The sequence below is a fragment of the Drosophila teissieri genome, chromosome X (assembly GCF_016746235.2).
Source record: "Drosophila teissieri strain GT53w chromosome X, Prin_Dtei_1.1, whole genome shotgun sequence".
In the NCBI taxonomy this organism is placed as follows: Eukaryota; Metazoa; Arthropoda; class Insecta; order Diptera; family Drosophilidae; genus Drosophila; species Drosophila teissieri.
The window spans coordinates 6217584-6240687 of record NC_053034.1 but is presented as its reverse complement, the minus strand read 5'-3'; the positions used below and the strand labels follow the sequence as shown (position 1 = coordinate 6240687).

At 45.9% G+C, this 23104-nt stretch overlaps 1 protein-coding gene across 4 annotated transcripts; it reads right to left on the bottom strand.

The window, feature by feature from the left end:
• Positions 1-188: 188 nt before the first annotated feature.
• LOC122623844 (titin) lies at positions 189-22849 on the bottom strand. 4 transcript variants are annotated; one of them, XM_043803200.1, is made up of 4 exons: positions 22357-22849; positions 4788-5076; positions 4334-4636; positions 189-4258 (listed from the first exon to the last, which is right to left on the bottom strand). In XM_043803200.1, the coding sequence occupies exons 2-4, from the start codon at positions 4843-4845 to the stop codon at positions 792-794; spliced, it is 3828 nt and encodes a 1275-aa protein (XP_043659135.1). In that variant the 5' UTR covers positions 4846-5076; positions 22357-22849; the 3' UTR covers positions 189-791. The 4 variants fall into 4 exon arrangements, with proteins under 4 accessions (XP_043659135.1, XP_043659134.1, XP_043659136.1 ...); XM_043803199.1 differs by lacking the exon at positions 22357-22849 and adding an exon at positions 9762-9877; XM_043803201.1 differs by lacking the exon at positions 22357-22849 and adding an exon at positions 9758-9860.
• Positions 22850-23104: the final 255 nt, after the last annotated feature.

Sequence of the window (23104 nt, the reverse complement as noted above, 5' to 3'; positions counted from 1 at the left end):
AGCGGACTATTTAAACATCACTGTTAAAAGGCAAGTTTTCATAAATTGTTTAAAAAAGATAGCTGGCCTATTGAGACATTCAGGTCAGATGATCGTGATTTAACAACGATCCTTCCCACTAAAATAACTCCGTCACCTTCACATTTTTACCCGCCAATTGCAAGTCACAAAGAAAACAGCATATAACCTCAGATTTTATTTTTTATTTTATTCAGTTTAATACAATGCCATACATATATACATCAGCGCATCAACTGCAGTTGTTTAAAAATAATTTATTAGCATTATTAACTCTCGGTTTTGGGCTAGTTTCTTTCGCTACCGTTTGTTTTTATTTGTTTGACACGACTAAGTAGACCAGTCCCATTGGTTAGAAAATTGGTTACTATATTTCACTATGACGTACGAAATATTATCTCGGCATAATAACATACATAGATATTTATATATATATTTATATAGATAAATTTTGCGCTTTTCGTTTTTCTTGTTAATGTGTTTTTTTTTTGGGTTCTCTTGTGACCTAATGACTAAAACAAACTTTTTAAAAAACTACATAGTTCATAACAAAAACTAAGATTAGTTAAAAAAAAATGGGGGAGGGGCGCTTCAGAAGCGCGGGGATGGGGGTGAAAATAAGTTCTACTAAATCTTGGCTCTTTCGAAATTATTTACAAACTCAACACTCAAAATGTACTGTTAACGGTTTAAAAAATATATAACTTGTGCGCTGCTTCTGTGATTTTCCGCCTGACTTCAGTTTCAGTTTTCCTCAGTTTACTCATGAAAACTCAGGATCGGTTGAGCTCGTCGCGTTTGAAGTTCCGTATCGCGTCCATCAGTTGGGAGCGCGGATCCGGCGTGGTGGGACCACTGCGTCCGCCGTTGCTTTTCACGGGCTTCAGAGCCGGGACCACTTGTACGGGAGGCGGCGGCGGCGGCGAGGGCGTGGCCACTGGCTGCGGTGTGGGCTTGAGTTTGACCTGCAGGCTCACCGGCTTGGTTTCCGGCTTGGTCTCCGGCTTGGTTTCCGGCTCCTGGAGCTTTAGCTCCACTTTGGTGGACCTCAAGGCCACGCTCGCACTTTTCGCCGGCGGTGCTGGTTTGCTTTCTGGCGGGGACTTGGGCGTGGCAGCTGCAGATGAAGTGCTTCCGTTTCCGTTTACGGACACCCTTATTCTCAGGGCCTGCTCGTGTTCCTGCTGCTCCTTGGCCAACATACGCTCCTTGAACCCGGTGCGGCGCAGAGTATTCTGGCCAAAGGGAGCTGGTGCAGGACTGGCTTCCACCGGCGGCCTGTTCCTCTCCAAACTGGAAACGGGGCGTGGCAGGGAGTTCATGGCCAAGTTGTTGGCCACCTGGTTGGCTTGGGCAGCGGGTAGAGTGAAGCGATTGCTTTTGGCTGGACGCGGTAATGTGGAGGAATGGTTTTGAAGTGGATTTTGGGCCTGCGCCAGTGGATCTATGCGATTTTCTATGCGTTTTTCTACAGGTTTTACCGGCGTCTTAAGCTTTACTTGAACTGAAAATGTTTCCTCTACGATTTCTTGATCCTTTAGCTGCTGGACCTGCGGCTTCTCCTTCTTCTCCTGCTTCACCTGCTGTTGATTTTCCAAGATCTCATCTTTGAGTGGCTTAACCGTAATGGGGACGTGGTATTCCTTTCGCTGGGGAATACCCATTCTCAGAATGGGTGAAGCCACTTCGATGGTGAGCTTGGCAGGCGGCGAAGTCACCTGTTGCGACTTGCCCGCCCCGCCAAAGATGTAGTCGCCTTCGTTCTTAATGGCCACAGTCGATTTGGGTCGTTCGCTCCAGGTGGCGAAATTAATGCTCGGTGGTCCGGAATACCGATATGTGGTTGGCAGCGGCTTGGAGCTCGGAGCTGGTTCAATCCGCTGACTTGGCTCATTCTCCACCACGGCGTTCTCATTGGCGTTTCGCAAGTTAACCGGACTGACTGGAGTGGCTGGGGTATTTGGCGGAGTTATCGTCGTTTGGGCGCTCGCATTGCTTGAGGATTCCTCCTTGACTGCTTGAACTGTTGGGGATGGCTCTGGCACCTTCTTGGCAGCTGGCGGAGACATCTTTGACACAGGGAGAGGTGACTCCTTCTTGGCCACAGGTGGCGGCGATTCTTTAGGAACGGCTATCTCCTTTGGAGGCAACGAAATAGCTTGCTCCTCGACAGGCTTCACAGCAGGAGGTGGCGATGGCCCTTCAACTGGCGAAGTTCGCTGCTCTTGCACTGCAGGCGATGACTTCTGCAGTACAGGCGATGACTTCTGCAGTACGGGTGAGGATGGATGGGCTTCCTGCACAGCTCTGACAACAGGCGATGTGGTTTGCTCCACATCAGGATTCGACTTTTTCGGGACAGATGTGGGTGACTGTGGTACGTGGGTGACAGTTCGAGAGGAGCTGATGGTTGTAACTCCATCCACTGATGATTGTTCTTTGGCCAGGCTCTCCAGCGCCTTAATGATCTTTGGTTGGTCTGTAACAGGCGTAGCGGCACTGCCTCCACCTTCAGCCAAACTGTTTTTTCTGGAGTTCAGGATGGTCTTGATCACCTCGGGACTTTGCAATGAGGGTGATTCACCAATGCTCAACTCACTGGAGGAGCGTCTCTGGCCCAAACTAGTGCCATTCTGCTCCAGCTTGTTGAGGGAGACGTGCGAAGAGCTGCGATTACTCAGAGCTCTTCCAGGCGCGGTTACCTCCGTCTCGCCGCCCGAGCCGCCTGCCTGAAAGGAGTCAGCTCGTGCGATTCTGGTCGTACTTTTGGCCGTAGTTATGCTGAAGTTGGCCAAGCGATTTGGTTTGGCCGATTCGATTTCAGCCAGCTGGGGATCGGGTTGTTTCTTTATCAACGTGTCCAGGCGCTGTTGGTTGATTATGGTGGCCAGTTCATCCACGATCTCGTCCAGCGGCGAGCCAGGACTCACCGAACCAGCATTGCGTTTCTGCATTTGCTGATCGGAGAAGTCGGGAGGCGGAGAGATGGGCACCGAGTAGTTCCACGAGGTGAGCGAGCTTTCACTGCCGGGAGTGGCCAGATTTCCATTTGTTATGCTCGCCGGCTGCTCCACGGGATGGATATCCACTTCCTCGCACTCCTGGGCGGTCAGAGCTGCCAGTTCCGCCAGACTGGTTGTCGTTGGTTCAGGCTTCTTGGATGTCTGGCACAGCTTGAAATTGTACACCTTGATGGCCTCATCGTCCTCGGAGCTCGATTCCTGCTGCGATTTCTCCGCCTCTGGTTCGGGTGTGACGGAAGGCGATGGCGCTGGCTCTCCAATGCCGGAATCAGCTTGCTTGGAAGCCGCATCGTTGTCATCATCCTCTGTGGCACTGCCCAAGGATCGCGGCTCTGGGGTGGGAGTTCTGTTCAGTAGGACTTTGGACACGTTGCCATTCGGTGATCCAATGCCAATGCCATTGCCATTGCCATTTACTTGGGTCTGACTTGGAAGTGGAGGATTGGCGGTCGGGGCAATGGGCAAGGGAGTGGTTATCCTAGGCGCCGGTTGCGGAATATTCGGGGTGGGTGTCACCGGTTCTGGTTCCGGTAGGGAGGCCAGCGATATGTTGTCTCCCCCACTTTGGAAGTCCGGCGGCGGAGCCGGTGCCGTTTTCTTCTTGATCTGCAGCAAACGTTTCCGGGGCGTTGGTTCTGGCCCGCCAGCGATCGGAGGTTTCAGTTCCAATGTAGCATAATGGCCATCCGTGGAGTCCTCATCCGGCGACTTTGAGCTGTTCCCATTGCAGTCCAACTCCACCGCACCGGATAGATTGGGCGTGGACATGCAGAGCTGGGGGCGCTTGACAATTACCGCATAGGCGGGTTCGCTCTTCAAGCTGGCAGCCGGAATATCCGGAACGGACTGCTCTGGAATGCATATCTGGCTTGGTGGCCGTGGAGCGGCTCGCTTCTTGCGCGGTGGTGGTGCTAGTACCTTGGCTGGCGGCACCACCACCGGGGTGCGCGTGTAGTTCATTCCCGTGGAGTCCATGGAGTTCAGTGAGTTGCTGGAACTGTACGGACTCGGCGTTTTGGCCGTGACCTTCGAGTGCCGGCTGCTACTGAAGTCCGAGCTGCTGCTCAACGAGTCGCGAGCGACTCCGGTGCGCTGGAATTTGTGCATCACATCCGGATTGAAGTTGTCATACGACTCCGACTTGTGGCACAGTCGAATCTCGGAGAGGCCCACTGTTCCGATCGTTGACTCGCAACTGTACACCTGACTAGCATCCACTGTGAGGAGAAGTGAGGAAAAGTAGTTTCATTTGGGGAATCCTGCGCAACGATGCACTGCGTAGATGCACTTACCTGGACTGCGAAACTCGTACTTGTCCGCGTCCAGCTGCTTGTTGTCGCAGACGAGCGACAGGAGCTTGCTCAGCGGAACCCTGGCACCCAGTCGGGCCACAAAGAGCTGATCCTTCGGCAGCAGGACGGTGATGCGGAAGGTCTGTTCGAAGGGCGCATTGCTGGTGGCCGCGGGCACCGGCGTTATCCGGTTGTACTCCAATTGACTAGTCTCGTTTAGGTCCGTGTCCGTGGACAGATGGTGCAACTGCGTCGACGACTTGGACAACTTGCCCATGGAGGAGCTGCCAGTGCCGGATTTGTCTGAAAGGCAAATGCAGTGATTAAAGTGTTTGGGTGTTCGCGGCCATGGATCTCTTGAAAGAAATCCGCTTAATGAATGGAATGCCTTAAATAATTGTTATTGCCGATGATTATGCTTTATCTACATAATTGCTACTTTTGGGCCACTTACCCTTTTTTCGGCCAAACCAGCGGTTCAGTGTGGAGAAGCCGCCCTTCATGCTGCTCATGTTGTGGGCGGGGCTTCGCAAGTGTTTCACCCTCTCTCTCTCTCTCTCTCTCGCTCGCTGGTTTTCCTCTTCTTCCTCCTGCACCGACTTCCGCTTCCGCTTCCGTTTCCGGGTCCGTTTGCAACGTGTCTGAACTTGCTCAACTCGGCGGTGGCTTCAAAATTTCGATCGAGTTTCGTAATATTCGTGGAGCATGCTAGAAAATGGCGTGCGATTTGTGAGCTGCAAAATCTGCAAGTGGAAAAAGGCAAAAGGCAAGAAAGCGAGTCAGTAGCGCTCCGATTACAAAAGACGCGCGCGGTCTTATCGGATTTTTGGCTGATAAGGATGATGGAGGGGGAGATGGGAGGTGCGTGGTGGGTGGTGGGAGGTGGGCATTCCTTTTGGCTCCTTATCAATGCCGTCTCTATGTATTAGCCACATACGCGTTTCATTCCAGCGAGGAGGAACACATCCATAATACCCTCTCCCAAAACAAAGAGCACACTTTTATGTTAGCTGCCTGCCAATAAACGGCAGTTTCGATTTCAAAAGTATGTTCCAAAGTCGACTTGATGGAATTACTTTCTACGTATTTGCTTTATCAATTCATTTTCCTCACTGCTATTTGCCCTTTTCGCCTGGCTTAGTGCTTAATTGTCGGCCAGCTTGTTTAATGGCCCACACTTACACACCTGCACACGTACACACGTCCACACAAATATAAATACAAAATCGCTAGCGATAAGCTCAAGAAAATCGAAATCGTCGGCGGCATTGAGAAGCGCGCGACTCGCGGGCGTTTTTTGTCGCGTGCGAGTCGTTTTCATTTGCACACAATGCAATGAAGTCGCGAAGGCGACTGCGCTTCTACAATCAAGCACATACGTATGTACACACAAAGGGGCGAAGTGGAAGGGGGCGTGGCACTGCTCACTCAGTAGTAAGTTCTAATGACACAGTTAAGAGGTAGGTGGTGCGGCAGTGTGAGTGCAAGACCATGCAAATTACGGGCAATTGTTGCAGCACCAACCTGCTCTATTGTCCGTGCACTGAGAGAAATGGAAGAGATCATCATTGCAAATTACTTGTGCCTGGGCTTCAGTGAGATTCTGTTTTCATAGGCTGGAAGTTCTTTTAGCACATATAGTCAGGTATATTGAATATATAGAGATTCATATTGAAATCGAAACATTATTATTTGCTGTGCTTCGATTTGAACTTGTTTTGAACAATTAAATTAGAATTACAGCACGTAACAAACCTATAAGGTTAATCGCAAGCAGTTCCCACAGGAAGTGCATAGTTTCCCGTAATTGGGAAATCAATTCAGTAAATAACCTTCTGAACGACAAATAAAACAGATTTAATGCGACTAAATGATGATGATTGAACGCAGTTTGTATTTTGATTTTGTTCACTTTGTACGCCCTATTTTTAAAAGGCAAAGGTGAAGTTGTTTGCACTTATATACTTCAATTACAAGGCATCTCAATCACAGATCGCTACATCCCCCATGGACTTATGCTAATGAGCCGTACTGTAGCCTGTTGTAGCCAATTGATTTGTGTTTGCCTCTTGGTGAATAGCCCCGACTAATTAGCCCAGCCATTAGGCAGCCTAATTAGATATAAAACCCGAACCCGTAGTCGTCACGTCGATCGCCATTAAATCGGCTGAAAGAATTGATACCCCTTCAACACGCTTTTCGAAGCTATTTCAGAATATCATTCATACGAATGAGTACCTACTTTCCAGCCGGTATTTCCCCGCTCGGTTAACCAACTCTACCAAACTCTTTTGGGCTATCAATGCGGCGTTGTATTTGTATTTGTATTTGTATTTGATTTAGCCCAAGCGTTTTTATAGTCAGTCACTAAAGTTTACCTTGAAATAGACATGAGTAAGTAGAAATTCCGCAGCTATCGCGGGGCGACGATGAAAAACGTTTTTTTTTTATTTTTTATTTTGGTTTTGCCTTAAATCATCACGTTCCATAAACATGGCTGTTGGTGTTGCCAAAAATAATGAGCCTGCCTAATGGCGTTAAGTGTTTTTGGGGGCCTTTGTGAACCGGCTAATTGAAATAAAAATTCATTTGCTCTCGGATTGTGTGGATTGTGCGATTGGATGGCACGTGAACTTTATACTCTGCCAATTGCCATACTGTATGCGTATCTTTATGCAGACGCTTAAATTTATGGCCATCCATAAGCTCTTGGCTATCTGAACCCATTGCCTAGTACGAGTAATACTATATATGTATGTAGTGTGGCTTATAGCATTTGAATATAGCGGTGAATCAGAGCCAACTGCCAACTACCAGCTACCAACTACCAACTAACAACTGCAGCTGAACAATCCGACGTAATTGAACTGTTTGCTTTGGCACGTTGGCTTCGTGTGTTTCGGATTGGAGATGGTTAAGTAACCCTCCATCGATTTGATTTCGATTCCCACTTCTCACACGAGCAGCCCAGTTAACAGACAAACAACGAGTGATATGCCACATAACGTGAAGTGCGACCTACGATCGATCCAGAGCGATTTCCATTTCCCATTCCCATTCCCATTCCAGCTCCGTTTATCAAGTCAATCGTTCCGAAACAAGGTCTACGAAACCTGGCGAACTCAGATCACTTATCGCAGTGTGAACTTGATTGATCAGCGACCTTAGCTACATACATATATATTCCATATATAAACAGGTATCTTTTGGCTTTGAAAACGATCATCCCTAATCCCGAAACTAGCGTTTGGTTTATCTTAATTAGTGTATATTCTGTATTGTTCCCATCAAGAAGTTTTACGGCTTGCAGCCCACTGGAGATCCTTTGTCTTTTTGGTTCTGAATGGAGAGCCATTAAAACCGCCAGCCATTTGGGGCTTGATGGTTCTACATCAGGGGGCAATAACTACGATTCCCATAATCGCATGCTAATTTCACGACTTGAGTCTTTTGCCATTTTAAAAGACCGATTCTTCTCGGTCCGTTATGTGTACTCTTCGAATTGGCAACTGGCAACTTTCTACCGTTACACATGCGCCCGAATAAATGGAGGCATTTATTTGATTTCATTTTGGGGGCCCAAGTACCGCGAGCCATGTTTAAATAAGCCGAATCAGCAGTGCAAATAGTGGATGATTAATGGGCCAGCTCTGGGGTTTCTGTGGCTTCGGATGTGATTATTGGATGTATCGGAATGTTGGAGTGTTGGAATGTCGGATGTCAGGGAAGCGCTCCATCATGGGCTTAAATATAGAGATCTTGCGACTGCGAATCGTTTTCGCTGCCCAATGGACATGACACTGACATTGAAGTTCGGCATTGCATTCAACGGATGCCATTGACTGACTGACTGACTGACTGACTGAGGTTGATCCAAAGTTAGGCGATGATATCACTGGTGGGCAAATGGACGTGAGGGAATTTTTTATTGGTGCTCATCATTGTTTTTCAATAATCATGACCCATCCAGCTAGACAGACGGCTATGCTAATTCTGCTTCACTGGACTGGTAGGTCCAACCTGCGGAATGACTTTCTCGAGTCACTCGACTCATTTGAGTCGTTTGCCTGTTTTGCGACAACTTTATCTGGTCGCTGGTTGTTCGGTTGTTTGGTTGTTCGGTTGTTTGGTTTGCTGTGAGTTATCAGCCTGCTGATACGCATGACTAATCCCGAATATGCTAAGTCGTAGTCGCAGTCGTCGTTGTCGTAATGTCGCCACTGTCACTTGCGGGCCATTATCTATTTCAATTTGTGCGGCAATTTGAGCCACTTGATTAGGCCGCTTCGCTCTGCAACGTGCGATCCCCACGGGTTCTCAGCCATATGCTACCTACCTATGTACATACATATGTCTACCATATATATCTACTATAATGTCCAATATGCCTATGAATGACAGCTATCACGTAGCACTGCGATGGATCGAATGGCTCAGGAGATGTCACACCTGTGCCTTTGACATTCGATTGGGTAATCCAATGGCACTTTGCACTTCTCCAGAGTGACGTGTGTACTAGCGTGCAAATTGGACTGCTGCAGATAACCAACTCTACGTGGAACCAATATACCCTGGGTTCTACATACATATGTACATCCACAGCAAGGTCTATTATTTTAATTATGTTACTAAATGTGAAGAAACAAAGCGCAAATCAATCAAGAAAACGCGATAGAGATAACGAATAATTAGAATCGATGGCATAATACCGCTGAAAGAGACACCAAAGAAAGAAATGGTAATGGGTAATGGATTGCGAGTCCAAAGAATAAGTTTAAATATGAATGAGGCAGTGAGAAGTGAGTTCGTGAAAATCGATAGGCCGACTATTGGCCGCACTTTAAGCCAGGTTCTTGCGGTTCTGCCGCCGACTGAAATCCCAACTCTGATGGCTAATTGAAAACAAATCGCCCGACGCTTGGCTTATGGCAAGTGTACCGTTAGTCTTACAAAGATAACAATGTAGCAACTGTTTTGTAAGCGGCGAACGCGTACAGCTGTGTTCGAAATAATAGTAGCGGCTCAAGTGTTGAGTACGTGAAGAATATGGCCTGGATGTAGTTTCTGATTGCAAGTTCATTGCAATATCAATTCACTGCTAATATTATTTCAAGCGCAGCTGTATTGGTTGCAGTTGTTCCGCAGGATAGCTTAGTCACGCTAGTGACGAACCACTCCTCGCACTTTGCACTTTTAATTCCAATTCGAATTCCGTTCGAGGCTTTCCTTTGCTCGTCACTAGCCTACACACATACATGCATATGTACATGTGCAGTTACATATATGTACATATGTACATGAGTGCAGCGACAAATTGCACGTTGTCATAAACAGACATACATATGTACATAAATTAATGCACGCACAATAGAACTCAGCTTCAGCTATTAAGGCGAACTTGAAAAACAACAAAAAATTGCGTACTAACTGCGACTAGCGGTGTTTGGTTTTTCGGTTTGAATGTCTCTCTCTCTTTCCAGACGAGGAGAGGAGCAACTTTTGCGAACAAACGTTAACAACGACGACGTTAACAAAACTGAAAACAAAAACGCGCAAATTATGCATAGAACACAGAAGCACGCACACACGTGAAGAACACCACACACACCACACACACACACACAAGCACCGTCACACGCAAACAAGAGACCACAATAATAGTGGCAATAATAAAACAACGGTAACTCTCTAATAGTAGAGCCAACAGCAATCGAAGAGAGCCGCTCTCTCCGATGATATCTTATCAGACCATGCCAAACGATAGAGGAGCACAACAACAGTGTAGCGCGAAAGGAAACACGAAAAATGCATGCGAAAAGTTTTTAACGTGTTCTGATTGGAAATCGGAAATTGGAGATTCATTTTTGGATGTTTCTAATTGGAACGATTGCGACGGTGCGTAGAATTTTCCAATTGATTGATTCATTCCGCGTAGTTCATTCTTGAAACTTCGCTTTCATTGATAGTGAGCTTTATTTTCCGTTTCCACTTTGAAGATACTATCTCTACTTTCGGGTAGAGTTACTAAGGAATACGAAGCATCTTCAGATACTTTTTAGCGTTTCAGTACCTATGATTCCTGAACGAATGTTTTGACAGTGGCTTTTTCAGTTAATCGTGGGTTCATGGAGTGCGCTTTGCCTGGACTTGTAGTTCACTCTAGTACCTGGTAACTGGTACCTGTATCTAGTATCTGGAATCTGTTGCTCTGCGAATCTGTATCTTCACTTGTCGCCGCTCTTGGGCCAACTGAACTAAAGCTTTTAGCTATGTGCGTTGCATAAGTCAATGATGATGAGCTGCGCTGCGCCGACTGCAGCGCCGACAGAGTTGCGCAAGTCTCGCGTTCTGATTGACGACCTTCAATCGCAGTTAACTATTACTATAGTATTACGCGTGGGAGTCAGACCACCTTCTCTTAGTTTGCTAAGAGGTGGCGCTCCTTGTGCTAAAAATGTAAAAACAATAGCAAGACAAACCACCAACGCTTTTCACTGCCAGGAGTGGCGACGTCGACATGCGTGACCATTTTCGGCCCATAGCCAAGAAATTAAAAAAAAAAACAAAAAAAAGAAGGAAGGAAGCCTCACCTAAACGCACACGCACACTACCTTTCTGATGACATCATACATATGTACATAGGTGAACCACCATAAATGGACATTCCGAAAGAATGACTATAGGGTGTGTTCCACCTTCTTTGCTCTGCGATTTAATCAAGTGCATCTCAGCAATGAAAATTAATTGATTTCAGCTTGCTGAAAATCGAAACTGGGTACAAAATCTATGCTGAACTGGAGAAGATGCCTATGAAGTCGACATTAAAGTGGGATTTTACACTAACCATTCGCAAAACATCACTATGGAATACGTGGCTTTGATCGCAAGTGATTCAAAAGCAATATTAGGTGCAAACTAAATCAGTTTCAGGAATCGATTAAACAGCAAACGATCCACTTCGTGGGGTAGTACGAGTTCGATTCCCACCTGCTATCCTGCTATCATGGTATCATGCTATCATGCTATCGCATCCATCTCGCATGACTTCCCGGCCAGACCGAGCCTATCTTGATCACTTAAGGCCTGTTTGACTCGCATATTAGCGGTTCTGCATTATCGGAAGCCCCGATAATGTACAATGTACGCGAAGAATTCCAATTCCAATAAATTTGGTCTTTCTTTCGGACGCCTGACGCCTGATATGGGTGAAGTATTTTTCGAGGGCGCCACCAAAACATTGGCACATTGGAACATTGAAGCATTGGAACACCCCAACTAAGCGGCCGCAAACACCATACCATCTGGCACTCGATGTATACTTGTACTTGCACTTGTACTTGTACTTGTAGCTGGCATATCTCCATCTATAGTATAGTATAGTATAGTATTTGTAGTTGTACGGGCACGTTTTGGGGTCTGTGATAACCTCAACCTTAACACAGTCGTGTCTTCGACTTCGTCTGCGTCTTCGGTCGTCGTGAAGGTTTCTGCGCAGACGGGGGCGTTGCTGTCAGTCGTGTACTATTTAGATGTCGATATGTGTAGCAATAGCGCAGTAACACATCGTAACATCGTATCATTGAGGCATTTCTCCAACAGCCAAGCGGCCAAGCAGCCAAGCAGCCAACACACAACAGACAAAGACCTCCTGTCTGGTACTTGGTGACCCCGATTTGGGGAATTCTTGTGCTGTTTCTTCTACTCTCTCACTTGGCTGTGCCTCATTTTTTCTCATTTTTTTGTTCATTTCGTAGCTGTTGCGAAAAGTGGCACAAACTCATTCCGAAAAGCGGCAAGAAGACGGAAGAACACAGGGAACGAGTCGTAAACAAGTTTCGCGATGGCAAATTCGACAATGAAAACCATATGATCAGCGTAATAATAGTTATGATCATTGGCTGCCAGTGGCAGTTCAGTTCAGTTCGCCCCAGGTCGCCTCAAAAGATCTCTGCTTGTGGCAAATCAGCCATAAATAGTTTGTGGCACGCCTCGGAAAAGTAACCCTCCTTTTCACTGTTTTTGTTTGCCAGGGAAAATGCGCGGCATAGCTAAGAAAAGAGTTGATCCACATACCGGGCCACAACAATCTCCGTTAGCCGTGGCCCTTTTATTTAGTTCTTTTTTCGTTTGCGTTTGCATGTCTCGCTTTAATTAGACTTCAATCAATGCCAGAGGCAATTGTCAGCGCCCTAGTGGCTTTATGGGCATGCTACACTGGCGAAAAGACCTAGTACTTCTGATTTGTGTGTATCGTGCGTAGTAAGATGAAGTCGAAATGAAGAGAGAGACTCTTCCGAGTAAGCCCTACTATGAGGTATGAAGTATACTCCACTTCTTTCTGTGCAGCCACTCGCACTGCAACTCTGACGTCAGTCATTAGTTCGCAGAATGGGGTCAACTGCAGTACTGCAGTCTGGAGAGTCTTAGCCAAACTGACAGCTGCATGCGTTTGCGTTTGCGATGATTTCAATTCGACGAGATGCAGATGCAAGCAGCTGATTCAATTACGAGTTACGAGTTACGAGTGCAGTGCAGTCAGCCGTCCGGACAATTCAATGTGGCTCAATCTGCGACAGGCATTTGCGTACACACATGTCTTCAAATTCGCAATGCGCAGTGCGACAGGAGATATCCACTTACACATGTTGATCCATCTTGTATTACATATGTGCCTATGTGCATAGCCAGCACTATCACTGCTTTATGGTCGTCTATTAATCTATGAAGTACGAGTATCTGTAGCTATAAACTTTTGCATCTACAGCTGCTTGTGGACTTTGACTAGGGTCACTAGAAGTAGTAAGTAATAAGAACGTGATATAATGCTTATCTGCGATCAAAGTGTAGTACGAAATACTTGTGAAGCTGGAGGTCAAGATTTGTAGTATGTGGTGTGGAGTTTTCCTATTTGTGTGTTGTTGCTATTTTGGCAAATAACATTCAGTAATTGCGGTTGCTGGCCCATTTAGTGTAGCCCATTAAATGGATACCCTTTCGTGGCTCTGACCACCTGCCAGTTGCTTTTGTAGTAGTTTTTCTTTTCGGAACTTCAGAGCACTGAAAATGCCGCTCAATAAACGGCAACGGTGCATAGTCAAGCAACCTGTCAAGATCGGGTTTTTTATGATTATTTTTTGGGTGTTTGAGTGTTGCAACTGGCAACTGGCAACTGCCACAGAGGCAGCAACATGCTCACCAGCACACCAGCTCACCAGCTCCACACACATCCAACACAACCAATTGCAGACCAAGTGCTGCTAACAACAATTTGTTGGAGTGCATTTTCCACATTGCAAACGGGGATGCCGGTTTTTTCAAATCTCCAACCCCGCCCACTGGCCAAACGAGCTGGAAAACGGCTGGAAAACGAGCTGGAAGAAAGTGAAGCGAAATGAAATGCAGCTGCACCAGCCACATGCCACTTGCAACTTGCTACTCGCACCTACCAACTAGCAACTTTTTCTTCTCTCTCTCTGTTTCTCTCACTCTTTCTCTCTCTTTCTGGCTTAGGCAGCTTTCTTACTTGGGTAATAACTGGCTTGCATTTCATTTGAAAGACGTTTAACGCACTGTTTTAATTGCATTGTGGCAGCCGAGATACGACTGCAACCATCGGACGCAAGATGCAGCGTGTTGCTGCCACATACTGCTACGTACTCGAACATAACTTTAGTTACGGTGGGTTGCTGCTGGGCTTGCCTTGCCTTGCCTTGCCGAACAACCTTGACATGCAGCCAAACTAATGACAGGAAATCGTCGACAAGTGCGCGACTCAATCACAATCCCAATCCCAATCCCATCTGCAGTTCGAAATCAGCCATCTCCATTCTACGATCTCCAAACCCATCCATTCCAATCTAGTCCCACACCGAGATGAGCTCGCCTCGCCTTACTATCATAGTTAGAGTCACAGTAGAGCCTCTGCAGATTGACTTGTTGTTATGCCTCTATACGCTTCCATTTGTAAGTTGTCGCCTAAGTCATACATTCTACCAATAGGCCACCGAAAGTCTTTGGGTTTCCGCATCATTTGGAATCGCATCTAGTGCTTAGTCCGGCTTAAAGGTGTTCAACTGTGGTTAGATTGCCTTGGTTGGTCGCGCTTTTTAATTGCACGTCGCATCCAACCGGTTGCCACTCGAATTGAACAATCGCCGCCCATGCCATCCACGTATCTGTATCTTGAATCTGTGTATCTGTATATCCGTAAGTGCAAGTATCTGCATCTGTTTGCCAGGCGAAGCAACAAAAATGCGGCTAACTTCGTTTTGGCCATTTGAACCGATTGATCATGGACTGGCGCACTGGCGGACTGGCGGACAGACGCCGAAAGGCTGTTGGCCATTTGGAAGTTTGGTAGTTTGGAAGCTTGGAGGCTTGGAAGTGGAGTGTCTGCACCACAAAGTGCACCACTGCACCACTAGGCGGGGTGCATTGAACCAATCGAAATTGAATCGAACAAATGTGGCTCACCTTGGCGCAAGTTATTTCTCTATTGCTCTCTTTTCCTTTGGGCTATGTGTGTATGTGTGCATGTGTGTGTGCAGGTGTGTGTGTCTGGGAGGGTGGGGCAAATGGGCAAATGTTTATCAATGAAATTGGACAGCTGAATGGGTAACTAGGTGGCCAGGTGCCACCGCGAACCACCAATTAGTGGGTGAACATGGCCTGGCCAAAAATGAGTAAAATGCTCAGCTAATGGAACGTGTCGGAATACCACCAGGAATATTTGCATAGATGTTGCAGTTAAATTTGAGGGCTTAGGCATTTCCATTACAAATTGTATGAAAAGTTCTTGTAGCGGCAATGTTACAGACTTTCTTTGGCAAATCTTGAGCAGATTGTGTTGATACAGGAGGAGTCTGGTTCTTTCAGGCGACTATATGCTCTATATGCAGCTCAGATAGCTTTCAGATCAGCATTTCCCTGGAGGCAGAGATCGGATCCGATTACTCTGGTGATCCGCTCCAGAAGCCGGATGACCAGTCGCGAAATGGATGAGCTCACACCACCTGGAATGCAGTAGCGATTCGGAGTCTGATTCCGCAAACGAAATGCCAAAGTACGCATAAAGCTGTATGAAAAGTATAAAAAGTACAAAACGTATGAAAAAAGCCAAGGGGGAACAAACCCAGGCGCATGTCATTGCCCGGACTTGGAAACGGATTCCATTCCATTCGACTCGATTCGATTCGATTCGACTCAAGTCGGAGACTCGAAAACTGTCAGCCATATATTTGCATGGTAGATAATGGCCATCATCTGGCTGGCATTAAGATTCATTGCGAATGCAAGTCACAGCTTTTGGACGGTGGGAAACTACGGACACGACTGTCGCTGACCTTGAAATGGACCCCATAGAAAAGCAAAGCCAAGAAATCTGCCAACGAAATCCGGCAAGAAATCCAGCCAAGAAATCCAGCCAAGAAACCAGCCAAGAAATTCACCATCAGGGCAGAGAAAGTAGTTAGCCAGCCAAGCAACCAGTTGGCGGCTAAGAAAAAGTAAAATTATTTTAGGACAGGCCGCCGAGAAAAGTATGTCACCTGCACCCAAGGCACTTAGACTTTCAGAGCTGGCCGAAAAAAGCAAAGACCTGGCCAAAAACAGCTGTGGTAAGTGGCTGGTTTTACTTTCTGCCCGAAAAGCGGTGCACAGAGAGAAAATACGATGAAACCGTGGAAATATGTACGTTGCAAATACGACTCAGTATACTTGAGGTTTTCGAAGTAGAAATTGATCGCGATGCGAAACGCTCAGTGCAACGTATCGACAACAAGTCTCTCCCGCCAGATTCGCATACTGGCCAAACAAGTTGGCCAAGGCCCCCCGATCACTGATCACTCCGCTGGATCACTCCCAACTGGATGCAACTGCGTGTTGCATGCCTTCTCTGAGCAGGAAGCACTTGCAACTTGCAACACTTGCAGCACTTGCAGCACGCAAGCGCCGCGCCGCGCCGCTTGATTTGAGCTCTGGTTCGCTTTTCGCTATGCCACTTTTCGGAGTTCGGCTAATGGAATTCCAGCAGCCTGCACTTATATAAAAGATTAGACCCGCCGATGCCACAGTCATGTCACGTAGCTCCCGGCTGCAGATATCGACTGTCGACCGTCGACTGTTGACTGTCGAGTGTGGAGTGTCCAAGTCTTGGAGCCTCGGACTCCGGACTCGAGATTATACAATGCACAATCTACACTCGCACAATGATCGAAATGTGTGTTTTGGGAGCGTCTCTCGCTCATGTGAGGCACGTCCTCAGGCATCATGCTTGGGACATTAGCTAAACCCATTGGGACTTCAATCGGGGGCTTCGATTTGGTATTAGTATGTGCGAGTGCTCCGATGGCGAAATGAGCCATCGATCGTGGGGCGATTTCGTCGGGGGAATATATCCAGTATATTACTATATATCACTATTTCTCAAAAGCAACTGATCAAATAGTTCTTACGATTCTCGCTGTTGTGTGGGCTTAACAAATGATACACAATTTGTATAGACTTTGTGTGGAATTCAATAGTGCTATTAGTATTCTACGTGCAGGTTCTGGACAGAGAAAACATAACTTTTTTCTCGCATTACCTGAGTTTTTTGGAATTCCCCCTTCTACTCGCATGTACAAATGTCAAATAATAGAGCCAAATCACGTATCGATATTTGCTATGATTATGCAATACATGGCTAAATCTGTTTTGTGCATTTGGGGCGTATTTCACGCACGTCTTCCCGCCCCCTGCTCTTTCTTCTCCGCAGTCTTCTCCGCAGTCTTCTTCCCAGTCTTCTCGGGTGTCTGCAGCCCTTGCCCAACATTCGTGGATTTCATGCTGACCCACTTGCCCCAATGCGATCCCATTTCAACTCTCCGTCTCCGTCTTTCGGCGCTTCTCCTCTTTCTTTTCTTCTCTTTTCTTTTCTTTTCTTTTCTTTTTTTGTTATGTCTCTTTTTTGCTGCCCCTTTTTTCTTTTGGCCATTTTCAATGTCAACACGCTTTTTTTTTGGGTGACAATGAAGTCAACTGGAGCTGGACGCGATTTTTTGCCTAATTTCTTTGGACAGCGCGTGCGTTTTGCATTTTCAGCCAAACAAAATACAACAAAAATGGTTTGCGAAAACCAGAATTTACACAAAATCATATGTAAATGCCATTGGAGATTTGCATAAAGACGCGCCATAAATAACAGTTTTTATAGTTTATTTTCGTCAGCAGCTTTCAGGTTCAAAGCAATTAAGTAATAACACAAATCAAAGCTAACAAAGGCTAAACGTAAAACATAAGTTATGCAAGTCTCGCCTAGCGAAAGAAACTACGGTTCGCTGATCTGCAGGCTTCCCAACCTGAAAGACACATTATTACCACGCGTTTCAAGTTCAAATACAGCAAACCCCGTTTTGGGCTAATTTCAAAACTGCTTTTTAAGCGCTACCACAACACCTCCAATGCAATGAATCCAATAAAAACCAATACACTTCGGTGGTCAGTGGCCGGTCAACTGCATTAATAATGCTGGAATATGTGAGTATGTGAATATGTCGAGTTTTTCACGCTTTCGTACTCGGCACAATTGAGTCGAATTGCAATTGAAAAGGAAAAACGAGAAGCGACAAGAAGCGAATTGCAATTGTTAGACAAGCATACAGTGCGTACCATGTGCACAGTTGTGGCCACTCAAATAGCACTGCATTTCGAAAACCTAAGTAGCTTTCGAGTGAGGAATGTTGCAGGTAGCAATCGGTTTCATTTATTTGGTCAATGATCTGTGAACTATAGCAACTTGTACTTACTGCTCACAGTAAATGTAATCTCACTTTTCGTTTTCTACCTTTTTCCCAAGTTGTTCTTCATTATAGCCATATTTGCACTTGATATTTAGCAAGGCCTAATGCGAATTCAATTAACCAACTCCGACTCCAACTCCCACAGCCGACAAACTCGCATAAAGAGTTTATAGCTAGCCGAAGTTAAGTACCACTAAGTAAATAAAAAAAAGGCTAATAATTATTTGAGAGCGTTAAAGCAAAATAGCAAAGCAAATAGTGCCCATTTGGCTTGCTTCTTGCATTACTATTAACTGAGCTTTATTTGTTTATTCATGCATGCCCGCCCACAAGAGGGTGTTTAATTCCATTCCATCTGTTCGTCGGTTCATCTGTTCATCTGTTCAGCTTTGCTTGGATGCTCTGTTGCAAGCAAGTCTGCTGTGCCAGCATGCTTTCGGCTCATGCTTCGGTTCTCGCCATTGGCGGCACGTGGTACAAAATCAGCTTGCCAGCTCGTCGCCCATTTTTCGTGTGACAATTTTTGCGTTGGGAAATCTTTGAAGCGTCACCAAAGTCTAAAATATCAACGGTTCGCAGGAGGCAAGTGGAGGGGAGGGGATGCGATGGGATGGGATGGGATGGGATGGGAGCATACCGGTTTGCTTAGAGAGCAAACACGTTTGCTGAGCGGCTGCCCTTGTCAAGGTCATGCCCAGTCAAATGCTGCTCTTTTTGTACATTATTTTGGTTTCTGTTTTACCAACGGCAGGCAACTGCAGCATTCGTTTCACAATTTAATGGTGTAGTAAAATGATGGATCAGCAGCTGATCTATTGTATAACTGTGATGTCCCCGACTTTTAACACAAACACGGATAAAACCAAACACAAAAAAAAAGACAAAAAGAGAAAAAAAACCATGTTTGGTCAGAAGGGGGGAAAATAAACTCTGGTTGTTGGGGGCTCTTGAGTTCAACGACTCCTCATGACAATTGGCCATTGTTGGTGTTGTTGTTTGTTGAATGTTTTGTCGTGGCAAAAGAAAAAGCACAAGCACAAGCACAAGCAAAGCAACAGCACGAGCAATTAAAAAGACGTTAATTTGTCGACTTTTTGTGGCCACGAAATTGAATTTTCAACTGACCAACTCCAGTGATTAATAGCATTGACGACCAGCTGACTTGACTGACTTGACTGACTTCCAGCTATCTCCAAACCCGAATCAAATTCTTTGAGTCGAATTGCTTTAGAGGCAAATGGGGAAATGGTCCGCTTCTGTCGTTCATAATTACCGGAGTCTAAATTAACGACTGCGGCGCAAACGCCAACGGTTAAAGTCACAGTCACAGTCAGCGAACTCTGAACACACACACACCCGGATGGACACACAGCGACACACAGCTACAAAGTTACAGATACAGATACGGATACATACTGCCAAAGGTATGCTCGTGCATGATTCTAATTACTATGTATGGGCTTTGTGTGCCCCATGGATTATATAGACAATGCACAGGGAGCGGGCTGAAGAATAGTAGAATCCAGCAGCAACAAGAACTCCATTGTTCGTTCGGCGAGCGTCGCCAGCGGAGCGTCAGTTGGAGAATGGGGAATCGAGAACGGAGAACGGAGAATGGAAGTTCAAGTACCCCCTGGCAGAGGCATTACATGATAGCTATAGATCATAGAGGAAGTCTTTAAGCAAACGTCGTATCCCAAGGGAACAGACGAGGTGGTCTTCTGGTGGGGCGAATCTTAGGAAGTTTGTGGTAGCTTAGGGAAAACTGCCATTTTACGTATGATTGCATGAGATATTTAAAACATATTGTTACCCTGGTAGCTGTTAACTAAAATCAAATTACCGAAGCGGCACTATTTTCTTTCCCGCATTTGTTGCACAGGTTGTAGCTGTTTTGTGTACACAACACAACGCATTACACAGAATTCCCAGTATCAAAGGTAAAAGGGGATCATCGACGGCGACTGGCCATTAAAGATTTAGAAAGGCCCTTCAACGCGCAGTGGCGGCTTGTCCAAAATCGAACGAAAGTAAGAGGAGCGCGCGGCAGAGTGACAGGTACACAAGACGCGAGATAAAGAAGTAATGGCGCCCAACGGGGGGCTTTTGGGGTTGGGGTTGGAAGGAGGAGGTTGCCCCATGGTTGCCCGGGTGGGAAATAAATAAAATAAAATAAAAGAGAGTGATCCGAATCGGAAGGGAAATAAGGCGCAGGCAGATTCCTTCAGCGAGTGTGTAACCCAAGACTTTGTTTGCTCCTCTTTTGTTCGCATCGCATTTTGAATTCTGGACTGGGGATGGGGAATTAAGCTGCTTGCGAGGAGGCAGCTGTTGGGCACTTTTTTTCGTTTTTCGGTTTTTTGGTTTTTCTGTAGGGTTTGTCAGTTTTCAATCTGGAAGTGCGCGAGCTTATTGCGCGTCGCTGAGAATCAGATTCAGATTCAGATTCATATTCAGAAGCAGATTCAGAATCAGAATCAGAATCAGAATGAGAACAATTCTACGGTGAGTCAAATGGCGTGGACAAACTCAACGAGCCCAAGCATCTTTTGTTCTCACACTGAAATCACTGAAATTGTTTATTGTTCGGCGGCTGGAGCAATGCAAATGTATAAAATTCAATAAACTTCAATACAAAAACCAGTTTATCAGTTGATCGCCGAGCTGGGTTTCTCAGAGAAAAGTCTTGGGCAAAAGTTGCCAAATAATAAACGCCATATGTATGTGTACATTAAAATTAAAAAACAAAAAATGTATAAATACAATACAAAAAAAAAGGAAAAAAAAAACGAAAACAAAATCGTCGGCAGATTCAAGCTTCATGTCCCAATCATCATGATCACCGTTTGTTGTCTTTGTCGCCGCGTTTTTGTTTGTCTTGCTTTTTATTTCTTTTGATTTTTTTCCCCATTTTTGCTCTTTTATGTTTTTTTTTTATTTTACGTTTTATGTGAGATTCAATTAAAAACTTTTGACCAGCAATTTCATAAATTTGCGGGTTTACGAGTGGGGGAAATTAGAGGAGGGTGCTCCTATCGCATCCATCGCCATCTCCATCTCCATCTAACCAGTTTGATGTTAATCAATTTTCGCAACAAATTTTTGCACTTGCCATTTGCCTTAGCGGAACCAAAAACGAAAAAAAAACAAGCTGCGAATGTTTTGAAAAAGGAAACATGCGCTAAATAGAGCCATACAAGTATCTATTTACGTTTTAGCTGGCTGTTTTTTTTTTTTTTTTGGTTTTTTCGAGTTTCTCACTTGCTGGAAATTACTTAATATGCATTTAGCCGCCGTGCTTCGACCTTACATAGCTATAGCTGCCTGCTTTTTTGATCGATAGTTTTGAGCTGGCTGAAAGCCGCGATAAAGCCGTTTCCGCTGCGGTTTTCATCGCCGATCGGGCCAGCATCATTATGGCCATAAACCATTGATTGCCGCTCAGCTCAGTTCAGTTATGTGGCCGCCTGGCAGTTTGGATAATTATATTATCACAGCGCCCGTCGTCTCGTCTCCAATGGCCTGGCATTCTGGTTCTCACTCCGCAGATCCATCAGATCCGTCAGATCTTCAGATCTCCAGATATCCAAGCATCGGCGACGAGGAAGTGGCGTCGAGAGAGCTTTCGATCCAAACCAATACAATCCAATCCAATCCGATTCACTGCTTTCACTGCTGACTCAGTGGCTTTTTCTTCTGACGAACTGCGACTATCTGTCATTTTGATTTTCCGCTTTTTGCAGGGCACCTTGGGGCAATCGCACTTGAAGATGGTGCGACTTCCCAGACTGCGGGGAAAAACACAAAATCAGGGAAAAAAGCAAAGCAGTTGATTTCACCTGTTTCAACATATTTAGCTCCCCAGTTTCACAAACAACATAAAAAAAGAGATACTGTCTTCAGTTAGAAACAAGTTCGAAGTCTAAACATAATTGGGTGGATAAGCCCGGAGTTCTGTATATATAAGTAGTATATTTTTATGCGTATGGACAATTAGCTTGCCACATCCTTTGCCCCACTGTGCAACGTGTGAATTCTGCAGCCCAGGCGAGTTTTTTGCCCCCAGCGCACCGGCATAATTTACCGTTTTGGAGCTTTATCCGCCGATCGCAGATCGCAGATCGTTGGTAGTTGGCAGTATTGTTTCTGTTGGTGTTGCACTGCTAACACCACTGTAAGTGAATTTTTCAGAGCTGCTGCAAAACGGAAGAAGAAACCAAGCAGAAGAAGCAACTGACAACTTACCTAGACAACGACCTCAATTAGCAAATCTGTTTGGGCCGCGTCTTTCCATGGTTCTAACTGCCTCTTGATGTGGCCTGAACTGATCTGATGCGATGTGATGCGATGTGATGTGATGTACTGTTGTTGGCTTAATGGCGCTCTACTTCCTGCCAGTTCGCATGCAGCCAGGTTAGCACTCTCTCACACACACTCTCTTTTCTATCTTTGTATCTTTCTTTTTTGGTTAATTTTTTGGTAGGCACTTTACAGCAAAAAAAGTGAAAAAAATGTGAAAAAAAATAAAAACAGAAGGGCACAAAATAAGGCAAATTATTTTGCACACACTCGAAAACTCGTACACTCTCGCGCAGGCCAATTAAAAAGCCATGTAACGTATGCAACGTATGTAACGTATGGAACGTATGCAACGTATATAACGTATGTAACGTATGTAAATAAACAAAGCTCGGCGAATTCTTTCCCCAACTTTTCTACCGCGAGAAATCGGCGCAGCGAGAGCGTCCGTTCGGCATGAAACTCGTTTCTCGACTGAACCAACGAGCCGCTCAGCTGAAAGCTGAAAGCTGACTGAGCCTCAGCTGCTTCAGCTGCTGCAGCTGCTCGCTGGCGGTGGCACCAAGAGCGAGCGGGAGAGCCACCCAACCACCCAATCACCCAACCACCCAACCACCCTCCGACCTGGAAGCCCAAGCCCCGGGGACCCGATCCCCCCGATCCCCCGGAACTTGGGCACTGCACACGTTGCCTA